Genomic DNA, 17,569 nt, shown 5'->3' on the forward strand with positions numbered 1-17,569 from the left:
GAAAGAAAAAAAAAAAGAGAACAAGAAGGGGGGAGGGGGTAATGGGTGAGGGAGGACCTGGGAGGAATTAGGGGGAGGAGTAGGAGTTGACTATGATCAAAATGCACTGAATGCACAAATGAAATTCCCAAAGAATTATAGAATTTTATATTTATAAAAAACTGTTCCAAGATTTTTTTTAAAAAGATGCTGTAGAAAAAGAAAATTAACATTATTTTCAATGATGAGCCTAAGTTGAAAGATATTACATAAAGTCAGAACTGAAGGTGCTGATGCTGATGTACAACTGAACTGCTTCACAAGTAGATAAATCTGTGGCTTACTCTAATGGAAATATCTGCAAAGGTTTGCGTGTTTCACCCTGAACAACAAAAAGGGGTCAGTTTGGGTGCATTAAAGGTACTCACCTGTAATGAAGCGATCTAATGGCATCACAGGGGCAACATGAGGTGTGGCTTGTGTAACCAGAAGATTGATCAGATCTTGTTTAAAATTTTTCAGTGTAAGCAATGCTCTTGCAACAAGGCCACCCATAGAATGACCAATTATTGCTACACTTTTTGGAGCAAATTCTTGGCCCTATTTAAAAAAAAAAAATGAAAGAACCCACCACAATATAATTCTTAATATCTTAAGAAAAATACTTAGTTTTTTTTGCATATGAGGCTTGCAATAGAAAAAAATAAACCATATGAACTTCCATCCAAAGACACAGAAATACATTTTTATACAGTTCTAATCAATGAATTAATACCATTCTGTGTTATGTCATTATGGGCAGTTAGATTTTGGTTTTCTGAACCAAAATTGGAATATTTGATCTAGCAGATCATGTTTTTATCATTTGTCATGCTGCATATAATCTAAGGTATAATTATATTTGTATATAACAGAATATTAGATCTTATAATATATAAGAAATCAAAATATTTGACACTGAAAATATTTCTAAGTCAAGGCGACCATACCCGTGACAGTTGTTACTACCTATCATGTTGGTATCTCATTACATCTAATCATTTTTATATTGTGCATTTGAGTTTAAAAAAATAAAACAGCACTCCAAACAGTTATTCACTGGTTCTATAATTCTTTAAGTAAGTACTGCTCTAACATAATCTCTGTGCCCACTACTATCCTCAGTCCCACACTGAACTTTTTCATGTCTCCCTACCAACACTGATCCTTCATAGGTATTCTTCACTGACTATGACAAAAAAGAAAAAAAAAAAGAGCTGGCACATAAGGTCTGAGGCTGCTATCCTTAGAATAAACTATGTACAAAGTTCCTCTAGAGTAGAGTCTGGGACTTTATATTTTGGGAGGGTTTCTGCTACTCTTTAAACGGTTCACAATACCTACACTACAAATAGTATGATGAACACCTGTTGTCCTCCAGGCTAGAATGCTGGTAGGCAGGCAGCAGGATATTAGCCCCCAATAAAAATTTTGGGTCTCTAAGGAGTGTCCGTCATATGTAATGTTTCTTATGTCACAATTTGTTGGTATAGGTATTAAGTGCAGAGTGTGAGAGTGCTCTGAGAGAGAGCTTTTGGAGGCTTACACACACACACACGCACACACACACACACATGCGCGCGCGTGTTAAAGATCTTTTGGAGGCTGGTACCTGATTTTCTTCAGATTTTGTTGTGTACTTCTCCCTCTGCTGATTCTGCTTTGTGTCCTCTGACAATGCCATAACCCTAAGCACAGTTATATGCTGAATTGGGGGAATCGGCCAAGTAATTCAGTAAGCCTGGGAATGGTCTTGGGGAGTCCCAAAGCTGATCTTTATAAGGGCCAACCTCCACATCTGTGCTCAGAAGCTTCTTGTCTCTGGCCTTTTCACTTGAACAATTCTCATTTCTTCATGCACATTACTGTGTTCCCTTTTCTCTAGATCACTCTTGCTATACAAATATATGATTCCATAAAAATAAAAACTTGTCTTTATTTTTCCCTTTCCTGAGCACATTCCACCTCTCTGTACAGAAATCATTATATATACAGCTCCTTGGGATCGCCCCTTTCTCACCTTCCATAAACCCTTAAGCTCATTCTAATTGCCATCCACCCCACTGCTTCACCAACAGTCTTTGCTAAATCATCAAGCAATCTAATGGTCAATTCTCAGTCTCATCTTACTTGACGCACCAAGAGCATTTGACATAAATGACAACTTCTTCCTCTTTGACGAGGTTTACTTGACAGCAGACTCGTCTAGTCTCCTGTTACCCACAGGGAACTCTCAGACTTTGAGGCTTTCTTTCCTTTCCCTCAACCCTCGAAGGAATGCCTCAGGCCTAGTCCTCGATTTCTTCTCTTTTACACTGACGCTGACTGCACTGGTGATCTAGTTTTCCCTTACGACTTACTGACAACTCACAACTATCTCAACTGGATCTCTTTTCTTTAACTTCAGCCTTGAACTCTTATTATACAATTGCCATACTTGGAAGAATTTATGCATCTCAAACTTAACCTGATTTAAACTAGACTCCTTCACCTCCCAATCTCTTCTTCCTAGTCCTCTCCACATCAATGACAATTCAATCCCTTCAGTTGTTGAGACAAAAAAACTTGGGGATCATCCTTAATTCTTTTTCCTTCTACTGAATCTCTACATGTGATCTCTCAGCAAATCTTGCTGCCTCAACCTTTAGCATTAACACCAATTTGTTCATTTGTCACCTCTTGCCTGAGTCTCTCTGCCTCTGCCCAAATGTCCTTTCAGTTTTTGCTCTAATATAGGCAGAATGATACTGTTAAAATTTAAAGAAAAGCATGTCATTCTTCTACTAAAAAACCTGCCCAGTGTTTTTTCCATATCTCTAAATAAATTGTTTATATTTTATTCTTACGTGTATGAGTGTATTGCTTGCATGTAGGTAGGTGCAACCGTGTCATGCATTGCCCGCAGAGGTCAGAAGAAGGTGTCAGATTCCCTGAAACTGGAGTTATGGATAGTTGTTAGCCGCCATGTGGGTGCTAGGAATCAAACCCAGGTCCTTTGAAAGAGCAGCCAGTGCTCTTAACCACTGAGCCATCTCTCCAGCCCCCATATCCCTCTAGATAAAAGGCAAAGATCATTAGAACTGTCTACATCTTTTTAAACTACCTGACCCAACCCCAGTGTCTTCTGCCAGCTCCATCTGCTGTAGCTATTCTAGTTTCCTTGGCATTCCTCACATACAGCATGTGTGTAGACTGATCATGTTTCCTCTAGTTTTTTTCTCTAAATATTCAACAGGCCACTCCCTCGCATACTTGGTTTGTATTAAATTATCTGCTTTGCAAGTGGTCGTCTCAGGCACCCTTATTTTTAATGTAACTTTCTGCCTTTGATTGCCTATCGCCTTTTCCTGCTTTTTCTTTCAGACGTTAATCTTATAAGAATGTATGCATTTTTCTTATTTATCATCTACTTTTTCTCACTAGAACATAATTTCACAAAGGACTGGGTTTGGGTTTTATGCTCTGCTATGTGTACTTATTAGACTCACATGATGGATAAGGTTTTCTCCACCCAGAGTGCTCTTTCCCATATCCATATCCTGCCTTCTCAGTGAGATTCAACTGTCCTCCAACTCTTACTGTACTTGCTTGTAACAGAAACCTTACTTTGTAAGCATCTCAACTTTTAAAAAGTTTACTAGATACTATAAATTTAACATATTCTTTAGAAAAATCCTAAACAAAAATAGAAAAATAATAAACTGCCCATTACATGACATTAAAGTTTTTTTTTAGTAGCATTTATGGAAAATAAGTCTTACCTTCTGATCATCTCATTTATCTTGTCTGATAAGTATCTTGACAGTTACGACAAGGTCTTATACCTAAAATATACCATTTTTTCCCATAATTCTCATAATTACTCAGGTTGAGGGAGTTAATTTTTATGCTGAGTTTGTGCTTATTTTCATTGCAGTAAGCCATAAACAGGTGCTGAGCATAGTCAAGTGGCTTTTCTCCATCTACAGAGATGCACTACACTGCCTCATAGTTAGATATTAACCCAGTTTAGTATTCTTGCAATCATTTGGTCACGATTGCTCCTTTTAGATATGGCTGGGTTTGATATTCTGATTTTGGTTGAGGATTTTATATTTATGTCCATGACTGCTATGTTCTCTATTTTTAAGACTGCATATAAAATGGAATTGCATCCCTCTATTCTATTTTTCATTTCTCCTTTTCTAGTTTTGTTGTCAGGGCTATAGTGACCTGAAAAATCAGTCTGTATTTTTTCTGCATCCATTTTTCTGAAAGTTGCTTTTGCTATTTTTTTTTTTCAAGATTGGTATTTGTCCCTTCTTAAATGTGTGCTAGAATTTCACTCTGAATCATTTTGCACTAGGTTTTTCTTAGTGGTAAGGTTTTCAACCACAAACTCAACATTTTTAAACAGATACAATACAGGGCTATCCAGTTTTTGTTTCTTCTTATATCAGTTTTATGATTTATGTTTCAAGACATTTGTGCATTTATTAAATTTACTGCTATGATATTCCTTTATCATCTTCTTCAAATGTGTATACTCTGTTCCATTTTAGTTCCTGATATTGTTACTCTATTTTCTCATTTTTTAAATCAATCTAGCCGCAATTTGACAAGTTACTGATCTTTCTGAAGAATCAACTACTGGCAGAAGTTATTTTCTCTATTGCTTCGTCTTCATTAATCTCCATTTTAATCTTTCTTTTCTCTCTAGCTTCTAAAGGTTGTAAGCTTAGATCATTGATTTTAAATCTCGTTCTTTTCTAACATAAGCATTTAAAGACTGTATTTCTTTTAACCATTACCTAATCTTATAAATTCTTTTTTATTCTTTGACAATTTCATACATGTATAAAATCTTATAAATTCTGATACTGGGTTTTCATTTTAATTCAGTTCAATATATTTTCAAATTTCACTTAAAAATTTAAGCTCTATTTTTATTTTAAACTATAGTGTATATAGGAGTGGGGTATGTGCACATGAGTACAAGTGCCAGCAGAAGCCAGAAGCATCAGGTCCATCCAGAGCTGGGGTTGCCCCACGTGGTTGCTGGGAACTTAACTCAGGTTCTCTGGAAGAGTAGTATATGCTCTTAACCACTGAGCCATTTCTCTAGTCCAAATTTCAGATTTTCTAATCTTTAGGTAATTTAGAAGTTCCAAATAGTTGGGGATTTTCTGGGTATCTTTTTAAACTTCTGACTTAATCTTGCTATTTTCAGAAAATACACTGTGCAGTTTCAGTTCTTTCACACGTACTAAGACCTGTGGTTGGTCCGGCATATGACATAGCATAGACCATCGCTTAGTAAATGTTCAGTGTGCATTTAAGGAGATTATGTTTCTATAGTTGTTGAGTATTCTATAAATATCAGTAAAGTTAAGCTGGTGAATGGTGCTCAAATCTATAGCTTTACTGATTTTCTTTATCAATAACTGAGAGAGTAGTACTGAAATCTCTAATGCTAATTGTGAATTTACCTAAAAGTTTTTCCTTTAGTTCTATAACATTTTGCTTCATGCATTTTGGAGAATTAGATGCATATACAGGATTCTTTTGTTTTCTTGATGAATTGACTTTTTATTGTCTCTTTTAGAGGTGGAAGCTGAAGATGAAACTCAGAGCCTTTAAAATGTCCATATTTACTACTGATAATATACCTTGCCCTAAGATCTATGGATTGATAATGATTTAATCATGCCAGTTTGTGTGTGTGTGTGCGTGTGCATGTGCACGTGTGTACCACCATGTGTGATATAGAAGCCAGAAGTCAACATTTGATGTCTCCCTCTAGTGCTTTCCATCTTATTTTCTTTTTACATTTATTTATTTGTGCATTGTAAGTGTGAGCACATGTGTGCATGTGCATGAATATGACTGTCAGAGGATAACTTGTATGAGTTAGTTCACTTCTACCATGTGACCTTCAGGGATCAAATTTGGGTCACCAGGCTTGGCAACAAGTGTCTTTACCCACTGAGCCATGTCACTGGCCCTCCACCTTACATTCTGAGACAGGATCTCTCACTAAACTTGGAGCTCACTGACTGGATAAATGGACTATCCTGAAAGCCTCTAGGACCCTCCATTTCCATCTCCTAGTGCTGCCAGCTTTTTTTTCTTGGTGTTGGGGGAGCCACCTGAGGGCTTCATTCTTGCAGAGGAATTGCTCTTACGCACTGGGCCATCACACCAGCCCCTCCATCTTACTTCTTACACCTGAGGTGGACATATTCTACAATTTCTTCCTTGGTATGACACTGACTTCTAGCTTCTGGCCCTGTGTGTATAGGCAGCATGGCATTTGAAGATTTGAAAAAAAAAAAATGTCTTTTTTTAGAGCTCCTTTCTTCACTTCTTTGCCTTCTTTACCACACCCAACCTCATGTAGCCACTTCAGTAGTCCCAAATTAGAATTCTCTAGTTCTTGAATTTGGTGATATTGATGTGCTCTGCTTAATCTCACACGGTCTGGAAAATGCTGGTAGACAGAAAGCCAGGGCCATCACAGAGCTCACTTTGTTCAGGGATGTTAATCCTTTGCTGAAACAAGTGCTTTGGATACCTTTACCAGTTTCAGTTGTTTACACACACAGGCAGCATCCTCTAATGCCACTTCATCATGGCTAGAAGCAGAAACTTTTAACAGCAGTTTTAAAGTAATGCATTGCATTCAATATTGATACAGGGTTCAAAAACATTTTTGTCTGAGTTCACAAGATTTATTCGAATTCAATTTAAAATTTAAAATTACCAGGTTGATGATAACACACAACGAAAATCCTGTCATTTTTATTTCAACTTCAATATAAAAAATATATTATCTAAAACAGAATATACCTTAAAAAAAAGACACCGGCAGGTTACAGCACTGATCTGTATATTCTCTTACCTTGTAGAGTTTGAGAATTGTTTTAATGCACTCATGTACAAACTTGGTTTGCTTCTGAAGACTTCCACCGTACAGTGCCACCAGTTCTTCATTGAAGTTGACACTAAAGAAGTCAAAGTGGTATTTGAAGTCAATGTCTTCTGCTTTTCTAAGTGCAATAGAGCCAATAGAGCGAACTGCAGAGGAAGATGAAGTGCAAACTAAACAAAATATCCTGAAATTTCATCCAACTTTATTTCAAAGTCTCTTAGTAAGTAACCCTACCATAAATAGCAACAACTTGTTTCAAAGTGATACTCATTAACAGTACCAGTTTAGGAACTAGGGAGATGGCTAGGAAGGTAAAAATGCTTGCTATCCAAATATGAGGACCTGAGTTCAGATCCCTAACATCTGTAATCCCAGCACTAGGGAGACAGAGATGGGCAGAGCCCTGAGACTTGTTTTCCAGACAGTCTAGCTGAATCTGGGAACTACAGGTTCAGTGAGATTCTTTAAAAAAAAAAAAAAAAAAAAAGGTGGAGCATGATCGAGAGCCACATCTGACATTGACCTCTGGCCTCCACACATACATGCAGACATGTGCACACACACCCCTACACACATACACACACACACACACACACACACACACACACACACACCCCATACTACCAACTTAAGAGAACAAACTAATCTAGCAGCTGTATGCCTTGTCTTTCCTTAACTGGCAAATGTATTTTAAGTTAAATAAATAAAAGGTGAACAAGCCACTCTGTCTTTGCCTGCTCTGCCTTCACTGGGAACAGCAACACCTAACAGAGGAAGGAGTAAGAAGTGGGAACTTTGTCACTTTTCTTGAGATTTTCAGCATGAGAATGTTCCTGTAAGAAGTGTGTACTCACCACTCAAACACGGTCTACACTCAGGCATGACTTCTTTCTCTTACATATGACATTCAGTCTATCAGTCCATTCTGACATCCTCTACCTTTCATACACATCCCCAGGTGAAGCTTCTCGCCCTTTCTGCCACTATCTTCCTCATCTAAGCACCATCACTGTTTGCCTGAACTACCCTAACAGTTCCCTAACTGCTCTCTGCTCTCGGTCTTCTCTGTTATTGCTTGTTTTATAAATTGTTTAACAAATTTTACTATGAATTTATTTCATGAAATGGTATAAAACGGCAGCATGTTTTAGCAAAAAAGAATACTTCTAGTTGGCCATTCCATTTTAAAACATCAAATACTACAAATTCACATATCATACAGCCGTCCTGTGTAAAGTATACAATTCAATGTGGTTTTTTTTTTTAGCATACTCACCACCTCTAGTGAGTACTATACAACCATCTCTGAAATCTAATGTTTTTAATCACCTCAAAAACAGAACCCTTGGGCTAGAGAGATGGCTCAGTAGTTAAGACTTAAGCACTGGCTGTTCTTGCAGGGGAGCTGGGTTCAGCTCCCAGCACCTACATGGCAGCTAACAACTGTCCATAACTCCAGTTCCAGGGGATCTGATGCATACTTATGACCCCCACAGGCATTGCACAACATGGGAGCATGTATATACACGTAGGCAATGCACTCATTAACATAAAAAAACAGAACCCTTGAAAACACATTGTGCTGGATACTTTTAGTGTCAACTTGACACACCTGGGTTGAGGGAGCCTCAATCAGGAAATTGCCTCTATTGGACTGGCCTGTGGCCATGTCTGAAGGGCATCTTCTTGATGAGTGATGTGGGAGGGCCAAGCCCACTGTGGGTGGTGCCACCCCTGGGCAGGTGGGCCTGTGTTGCATAAGAAAGCAGGCTGAGCAGGGGCCCGGGGAGCAAGCCAGTAAGCAGTGTTCCTCCATGGCCTGTCCTCCAGCTCCTGCCTCCAGGTTCCTGCCCTGAGTTCCTACCTTGGGCTCCCTGATGAACTGCATGCGACCTGGGAGATGTAAGACAAATAAACCCTTTCCTCCCCAAGTTGGTATTGGTCAGAGTATTTTGTCACAGCAATGAAGAACAAACTAAGACACACATCCTATTTCAGATAATATATTTATACTGAAGTTGAAAATAGTCACTCCCCAATCTTCCCAGTCCCTAATAAGCACTGATTTATTTTGTCTCTATAAATTTGCTTGTTCTGAGCATTTCATATCTGTGAGATAATCCCATGTCATAAACATATGTATGCAAGTTTCTGTGTGGATGTATAGCTTCACTTTTCCAGAATATACCCAGAGACACACAGACACACACACACAAAGTGGAATTCCTAGATCACATGATAGCTCTAGGTTTAATAGGTTGAAGAACTGACAAACTATTTTCCAATGTGACCACAGCATTTCATGTCACCATCAGCAGAGTGTGGGGTAACTTTTCCACGTTTGCTAACACTTGTTGCTATCCGTCTTTTTTGAGTATAGCTATTCTAGCAGGAGTGGTCTCATGCTTTGATGTTCCTTTCTCTGAAGACTGATGCTATTTAGTGTCTTCCTTGCTTCCACTCTTATCCTGTGAATATTCTCTTCACAGCAGAGCCAGAGTGGTACTCCTTTTAAAAAAATATTTTGCTTATTATTTTTATTTTATGTGTATGAGTGTATTGCCTTTATGTATGTGAGTACACCTGTGTCCTGAAATGCCGCATGGAGGTCAGAAGAGGGTATCAGATTACCCTGGAACTAGAGTTACAGATGACTGTTAGCTGTCATGTGGGAGTTGGGAACTGAACCCAGGTCCTCTGCAAGAGCAGCTCTAGTGCTCTTAACTATTGAGCCATCTCTTGGTACTCTTTTAAAAGTAAATCATATTTATTATATTGGATAAAATTGTTAAATCTGGCAACTTCAACACTGTCAAGGTAGAAGATGGAGAAGTATTACACAGCATTTATAAGAATCTAAATTAGCACAATCAGTAGAGATAAGAGGATATGTATAACTTATGACATGGAATTAACATTCCTAGGTATATATCCTTCAAGAACACAAGCTTATTTTTGTTTGTAACTGCCAGTAAATAGTTCAAATGTCAAAACAAACATTCAAATTACACAAAAGAATAATATAGAGCTAGGAAAATGGACAGTTTACAGTTCACACAGTAACGGGTGGATTTTTAAAAAATTTTTATTGAATTTCTGTGATTTTCATACAATATAATTTGATGGTATTTAGATCCCCTCCCCTTACCATACCGCCCCTTACCCCCCCCAATTTAATGTACACTATTATATATAGCCTATAGAGTCTGATTTGTGCCCCCAAATGTCCTTTAGTGTGGATCCATTCACTGGAGCCTGGTTCTCCTACCAAGAGTCCCATTCCTGTAAGATGGGGACTGTCTCTCCCCCTCCCAGCAGCCCTCAGTTGCCAAAACTTCCTTAGGTTGGGTTGGAATCTCTTACCCACTTCCCCATGTCAGGTGAATTTTACAAATAATGAGGAGTGGAAGAAACTAGACAAAAAAGAATATCTACTAGATGATTATTACATACTGGATGATTATATACTATAAAGGCTTCAAACAGCCCCAAACAAGGCTTCAAACAGTCTCAAATAGACTATATTAGGTATGCATACATAGTAGATACTCATAAACATTTTCTAGGTGAATATAAAAACATGTAAGAAATTATAATACATTTTGAAACAATTCTAGTTTCATTATATCAAAATTCTTAGGCCATTTAATATAACCAAAGCAGATTTGGGTTGAAAACAAAATTACTTATAGATTGGCGTATTTGGCTATTATGCCAGAAATTCTTGATATTCTCCAAGCCAACAATGAATCTGGAATGAAAACACATTATTCCCCTACCCCACTGGTCTGTGATCCCCCTCTATATTCTACATGTCTCTACACAATGTGCAGCACGATGTAAGGCATGATTTACCAAATGGATGCTTGGGTTCAGTTCTCCGTACCCTGCCTTTCCAACACAACCTTTCACTGCTCATTCCTGAATACCTGCATGTCTATTTACCCTACCCCATGCCAGCTTATTCTTTTTCTCCTCATTCCTTGCAAAGTGGTCTTCAACTCTTCTATTTCTCGTGTGTACTTGCTCTTAGAGGAAGTAGCATACGCGGGTTTACAATAAGTCTAAAATAGTACTTAACTGAGTACTTCACTTGATTCACCAAGTACACATGATTCAAACTCTGTAATTGAATCTTGGAGCTTTACATTTTTTCTTCCAGTACTTACCTTGCTTGTAACTTCCAGCATTACCAGGAAGAAAGAGAACTGGAATTCCTGTCAAAGGGAGAATTTTGTGTTCTTCAGCATACGATCCTTCTCCATAAAGATACAACTCATATGCTGGATAGCGCTTTGCCAGTTTCTTTGGGAGTTCTATTTTCTACAGAAAAATAAATGAAAGGACCATGTTAATCACTTAATGCAAACCTGAATTACAGACTTTGAAGTGGTGCAATGTAAAAATATTACTACTGGGGCCGGAAAGATGGCTCAGAGGTTAAGAGCACTGACTGCTCTTGCAGAGGACCTAGGTTCGATTCCCAAGCACCCACATGGTGGCTATGAACCGTCCTTAACTGCAGTTCCAGGGGAATCTAAAGCCCTCTTCTGACCTCTGCGGCATTGCACAGCACAGGTGCTCTCACATACATGCAGGCAACACACTCATACACATAAAATAAAAATAATAAATAAGATATTTTTTAAAAATTAAAAAATATTACTACTGATAAAACCACACTTAAGACACAAAACAAGTTCAACATATAGTTTTCCATACAAGGAATTATTCTTTTGTTTTTTTACTTGTTTTTGATACAGGGCCTCCTTGTAGCCCCAGCTGGCCTGGAACTGGCTATGTAGACCAGGCTGGCCTTGATCTCACAAAGATCTGCCTGCCTTTGCCTCCCCAGTGCTGGGATTAAAGGCATGCACCATGACTCCCAGTGTCAAGAAATGACTCTTAAATTATGTACATAGGTCTTGAACTATGTAACCTGCGGAAAAGCATAAGATACAAGTAGCTGAAATTTTAACAGAGATTAGTCAAAATATCCTGACAATGACTACACATTAAGTCAATAAGTTATGTGTGAACATAGTTAGAAATGCTTTTGTTTAGAAGCAATATCAGTTATACTTCAGAATGAAGATAAAAGCTTTCCATTATCAAATTAATTCTTTTTTGTCATTCTAAATTATGTTATGAAGCATCTCCTTTTACTCAAGACCACCTACATAGCCTAGCGTTATAACTTTAAAGGAAGGATATTGCATGTGTGTGTGTATGTGTGTGTGTACATGTGTTCACTCATGTGTGTGTATACATGTGTATGTGTGCGGACAACTGTTGGTGTAAGTGTGTGTGTGTGTGTGCACACGTGTGCGAGAGAGAGAGAGAGAGAGAGAGAGAGAGAGAGAGAGAGAGCATGTGGAGGCCAGAGGTCATTGTGTATGTTCCTCGATTATTCTCCACCTAGTTTTTTCCCCCAAGGCAGTAGGTCTCCCTGAACCTGGGCATCAGAGATTCAACTAGACTGGCTGGCCAGCAAGCCTCAGGGAGACTCCCATCTCCAGCTCCCTAGTGCTAGGATTACAGGCACACACTGCCATGCCCAGCTTTTTACATAGGTGCTAGGGATCTGAACTCAGGTTCTCATATTTGCATGGCAAGCACTTGACTTACTACGTTCCTAGCCCCAAGTTTGTTTTATAATGTAACTCTCTGACCTCTCAATGTTCTGACCTATAATGGATTTAACCAAACAATCTGAACTTTACAACCAAGTCTTGACCAAGGTATGCACACGCTTCTTACCATAAACACTCTAGCAAATTAGTATTTCTTTCAGTTTTCATGGACCAGGTATATGGTTTGTCAGAAACTCTAAAGCTACTTTGCAAATCCTGTCATTGTACACAAAATGAGTCAATAGTTCAAATAAATTTTTTTCAACATTATATAAATGAGGTCTTACTGTCATACCCAAAAGGTAGGCATCTATGAAAGATTTAAACTTTCCTGCTTCCCCTTCCCTGTTTACAGCACAGTCTCACTAAATAGCCTCAGCTGATTGCTCTACTCCTCATCTTCCTTTCACGACCTCCCAGTGTTGGGGATCACAAGTGTGTCCCACCGGACCTGGTGTTTCCTTTTGTTCTTTCTTTTTTAAAGAACAGAAATCATTAAAAATGAAACCATTACACTGAAGCCTAGATTTAAGCAGTTATCGATAGATTAATAGTCTAGCAGTGCTGAACGTGGACAATGTGCTTGATGAAAAATTTTTACCATATTAATTTCATAAACTAAATGTTAATAACTGATGGAAAAATCTCATAGTTCAAAAAAAAAAAGAAGAAGAATTCTGACCATTTGTGTGGATTCCTGACCTTTCCTTGGGATGGGAACTGGGTATCAGCATTCTATGGTGCCATTTCCGCCACAGAGACATCTATAGGACTGTGTGCTTATTGATTTGAAGATATACATTCTCAATTATCTTCTCAAATACTCAAAATACAGAAATACCAGTGTCACCACTTGCTTTCTAGGTAGACTGGTACTTCAGATCAAATTAGTCCCAATAGCGACTATGCACAGCATGCAAGCAAAAATGAAAATGCCACTATATTTTATTTATTTGGGTACTAATGAAGCAAAAAGAAAATATGGAGAAAGAGAACAAAGAAATAATGTCTTAACTCCTCCCAATTAAGTACACAATTTGCTTTAACAATACGTGTATAACAGAGTTTTTGTAATATAGTAGCTAAACAAAGTTTAAGCTAAGCTGAACATTAATTCGGAGAACAGGAAATTATCAATATATAGAAACAATTATCTGAAGACAAAAAAGCAGGCAAAATAACATACTTGACAATATTTCATATATACTATTTTGTAAGCAATTTTATTGTAAAAAAAATTTAAATCATTAAAAAATAATGATACGGTGAAAAAAGTTAGAGGCGATGAAGGGTGGAGAGAGGGGAGGGAAGAGGAAAGGTGAGGAGGGTCAAGAATGGTGAAAAGTTGGGCTGGAGAGATGGCTTAGTGGTTAAGAACACTGGTTGTTCTTACAGAAGACCCAGGTTCAAATCCCAGCACCCACATGGCAGCTAAGAACTGTCCGTAACTCCAGTTCTAGGGGATCCAACAGCCTCTTCTGTCTTCCGCAGGCACTGCACGACACAGGTGCACTTACCTACACACAGGCAATACAGGCTTACACATAAAATAAAAAAATATAAAAAATGAAAAAAAAAATGGTGAAAAGTTAGCCAGTGCAGTGGGACATGACTTTAATCCCAGCACTCAGGAGGCAGAGGCAGGCTGATCTCTGAGTTCGTGGCCAGCCTGGTCTACATAATGAGTTCCAGGCCAGCTGGGGCTACAGGGAGACCCTGCCTCACCTCAAAAAATGGTGATAGTTGTAGATAAAAAGCAAAATTTCATTTCCAGGCAGAGTTCAAGCTGGAAGTGAGTGGCCAATAGGCAAGAGGAAAACATAACTGAAGAGGCTGACAGACAACATCTAGGCACACAAAAAGGATGCTGAAAGAAGAAGAAAGGGATGTCAAAACAAAACATTTATAGCAGCAGAGGTCTGATATGAATTCATTATTTTATAAAATTTCAAATAAGCAAACCATCAATTCCAAAATACACTTTTAATGAAGATCAGTACCTTTACATTAAATAGTATCTCTATGACCCTAATGCTGTTGTCTTACTTAACTATACCTTAGTACACGGCCCCTCTCAATGCTGACTTACATCTCTTTTAAAGCCAAAAATTTTAAAAACTCCCAAGAGCTTGAAAATGCCAGTGTAAGAAAGCAAAGTTCAGGTGGCGAGATGGCCCAGTGGTTAGCAGTGACTGCTGCTATTGCAGAGGACCCACATTTGGCTCCCAGCACCCACACGGCAGCTAACAACCATCAGTAACTCCAGTTCCAGGGGATCTGATGCCCTCTTCTGGCCTCCATGGGCACCATGGTACACATACATACACTCAAGCACGCACATAAAATAATATTTTTTAAAAATAAAGTTCTCATTTTATGATATATATTTCACTTGTAAATAGAAACTATAAAGTTTGATCTTCATAATTTAAGAAAAAAGAAAAAAGCATCAATATAAATGCAGACATTGAAAAATTCTTAAAAAGAAGTCTCAGCCCTTTGCTGATGCTATTCTTAAGATTTTGTTAAAAACAGAAAAGAGGGTCTGGAGAGATGGCTCAGCAGTTAAGAACACTGGCTGTTCTTGCAGAAGACCTGGTTTCAAATCCCAGCACCCACATGGCAGCTAACAACTATCCATAACTCCAGTTCCAGAGTATACAATGCCCTCTTCTGACTTCTGCAGGCACTGCATGACATGGATGCACTTACATACATGCAGGCAATATATGCGTACACATAAAATAATAAAATATTTTTAAAAAAAAAAACCAGAAAAGGGGCTGGAGAGATGGTTCAGTGGTTAAGAGCACTGACTGCTCTTCCAGAGGTCCTGGACTGGGTTCCCAGCACCCACATGGTGGCTAACAACTATCCATAACTCCAGTTCCAGGGGATCTGATGCCCTCTTCTAGCCTCTATGGGTTTGCATGCATGTGATGCACTTACATATAAAGGCAAAACACCCATATACACAAAAATAAATACATTTTTTAGCAAAACAGAAAAGAAGAAACCACCTAGACATAATTGAATCTTTCAAATTGGTCTTTCTTGTCATAACTTCTCTGCTACAATCCACAGTTCATGGTGCTGTCAATACCTCAATGTACATAGAAATTCCACTGCACATATAAATAATAAAGCCTTTAGAAAGGGAAATCTTTTAAAATTCTGTTCTAATTATTTTTATCTTATTCGTGTAGCTTACACATGCCATGTTTTTTTCAATATTTTATTTATTATTTTTATTTTATACGTATGTGTGTATTGCCTGCATGTAAGTGCACCCATGTCATGCAATGCCCACGGAGGGCATTGGATCCCCTGGAACTGGAGTTATGGTTATGGATGGATGTCAGTGCCATGTGGGTGCTGGGAACTGAACCTGGATCCTCTGCAAGAGCAGTTAGTGCTCTTAAGCACTGAGCCATGTCTCCAGCCCACACATGCTATGTTTTAAAGTTTGTGTTATATTTAAAACTTTTCAAAATTAAAAAGGATAGGCATTGAAAAGAATCTCTCCTACAGCCTGGTCCTTCAGTCATCCAGTTCCCCTAGCCCATTAGGCAACCAATGTTAACCAATTTATGTGTGCCTCCAAATGTTTTAAATATATACAACCAATAAGTTTACAGATTATTTTCTTCTTTTTACATAAACGGCACTAGATTACAAATGCTGATCAGACAATGTATCCTGGTTCCTTCCTTCCTTCCTTCCTTCTTTCCTTCCTTCCTTCCTTCCTTCCTTCCTTCCTTCCTCCCATATACACTATTTAGGCCTGCAATTTTCTTTTGCTACTTTGTGAACCAAACAACCTACATATCCAAAGTCGCATCTTTTCTAAACCATTTGAAAACCCAGGACAAACTTGGATGTACTCTTTCCTCTGAAGAGCACTGTCTACATTCTCTACTATATTATACAGTTGTACTTTATATTCTTGCCTCTTTTCTTGTTATAAAGACATACATTAAGGGCACAAGGACTTATCATTTGTTCTCTCTCATACCAAATACACCTAGAATTGAGTCAGTCATTCAATAAATGACTTTCTAAATAAACATCAATATGCTTTATTGTAAAATGATTTATATTTTCAATATCAACATTTCCTTTCAGAGAGCCATCATTAGGTCACACATGAAGAGAGTCAAAAAGGTGTATGAAAGAAAACAAATCAGATGTTTCTTCTTAAATTCTGCAATTTGCCTAAAATTACATGCTGCCAAATGAAAGTTTTGCCCTGCTGACACAGCAAGGCAAGAAGCTTTAAATGCTGTGGTTTTGCCTCGAAGACTCAAGAGCTAACTGTGAAATGTTCGATTAACTTCTAATAAGCTCACCTAGGAAAACCCCAGGCAGAGGATGAATAAAGATAATAAACATTTTTTAAATACTTTTTTATTTTTATTTTATGTGTATGAGTGTTATGCCTACATGTAGGTAAAGTGTACCCGCATCGTGCAATGCCCGCAGAGGACAGAAGAGGCTGTCGGACCCCTGGAACTGGAGTTATGAACAGTTGTTAGCTGCCATGTGGGTGCTGGGATTCGAACCCGGGTATTCTGCAAGAACATTCAGTGTTCTTGACTGCTGAGCCATCCCCAGCCCCGATAATAAACACTTTTTAATTCAAAACTTCATTTTGTAAAGAGTTTCAAATCTATATCTGGCTTTTTAATAAAAGAAGAAACGTCATCTACTTCTGTTGACTAGCTAAGCAAATGAAAATTTTATTTAAAAGCCTCAAGAAAGATGAAAATCCAATGACTAGGCCATGCCACATGTTGGGTATCAACCTGCAAATGATTAGAAAGCTTCAGAAAACATAATTTAAAAGAAAATATATAAACATCTTAGGCCGGGCGTGGTAGCGCACGCCTTTAATCCCAGCACTTGGGAGGCAGAGGCAGGTGGATCTCTGTGAGTTCAAGGCCAGCCTGGCCTACATAGTGAGCTCCAGGACAGCTAGGGCTACAGGGAGACCCTGTCTCAAAAAGAC

The 17,569-nt window shown here is 38.3% G+C and overlaps 1 protein-coding gene across 1 annotated transcript in view; it reads right to left on the bottom strand.

Moving 5' to 3' along the window:
- Pgap1 (post-GPI attachment to proteins 1) overlaps window positions 1-17,569 on the bottom strand; it is an 84,942-nt gene that overhangs the window by 65,114 nt on the left and 2,259 nt on the right. The window contains exons 2-4 of the mRNA XM_029553613.1: window positions 11,098-11,251; window positions 6,899-7,074; window positions 408-579 (exon numbers count right to left, since the gene is read on the bottom strand). Of these exons, the coding sequence (XP_029409473.1) occupies window positions 408-579; window positions 6,899-7,074; window positions 11,098-11,251 (502 nt within the window). The remainder of the gene's footprint in view (window positions 1-407; window positions 580-6,898; window positions 7,075-11,097; window positions 11,252-17,569) is intronic.

This window comes from Nannospalax galili, unplaced genomic scaffold (assembly GCF_000622305.1).
Source record: "Nannospalax galili isolate Female #2095 unplaced genomic scaffold, S.galili_v1.0 scaffold1024, whole genome shotgun sequence".
Taxonomy (NCBI): Eukaryota; Metazoa; Chordata; class Mammalia; order Rodentia; family Spalacidae; genus Nannospalax; species Nannospalax galili.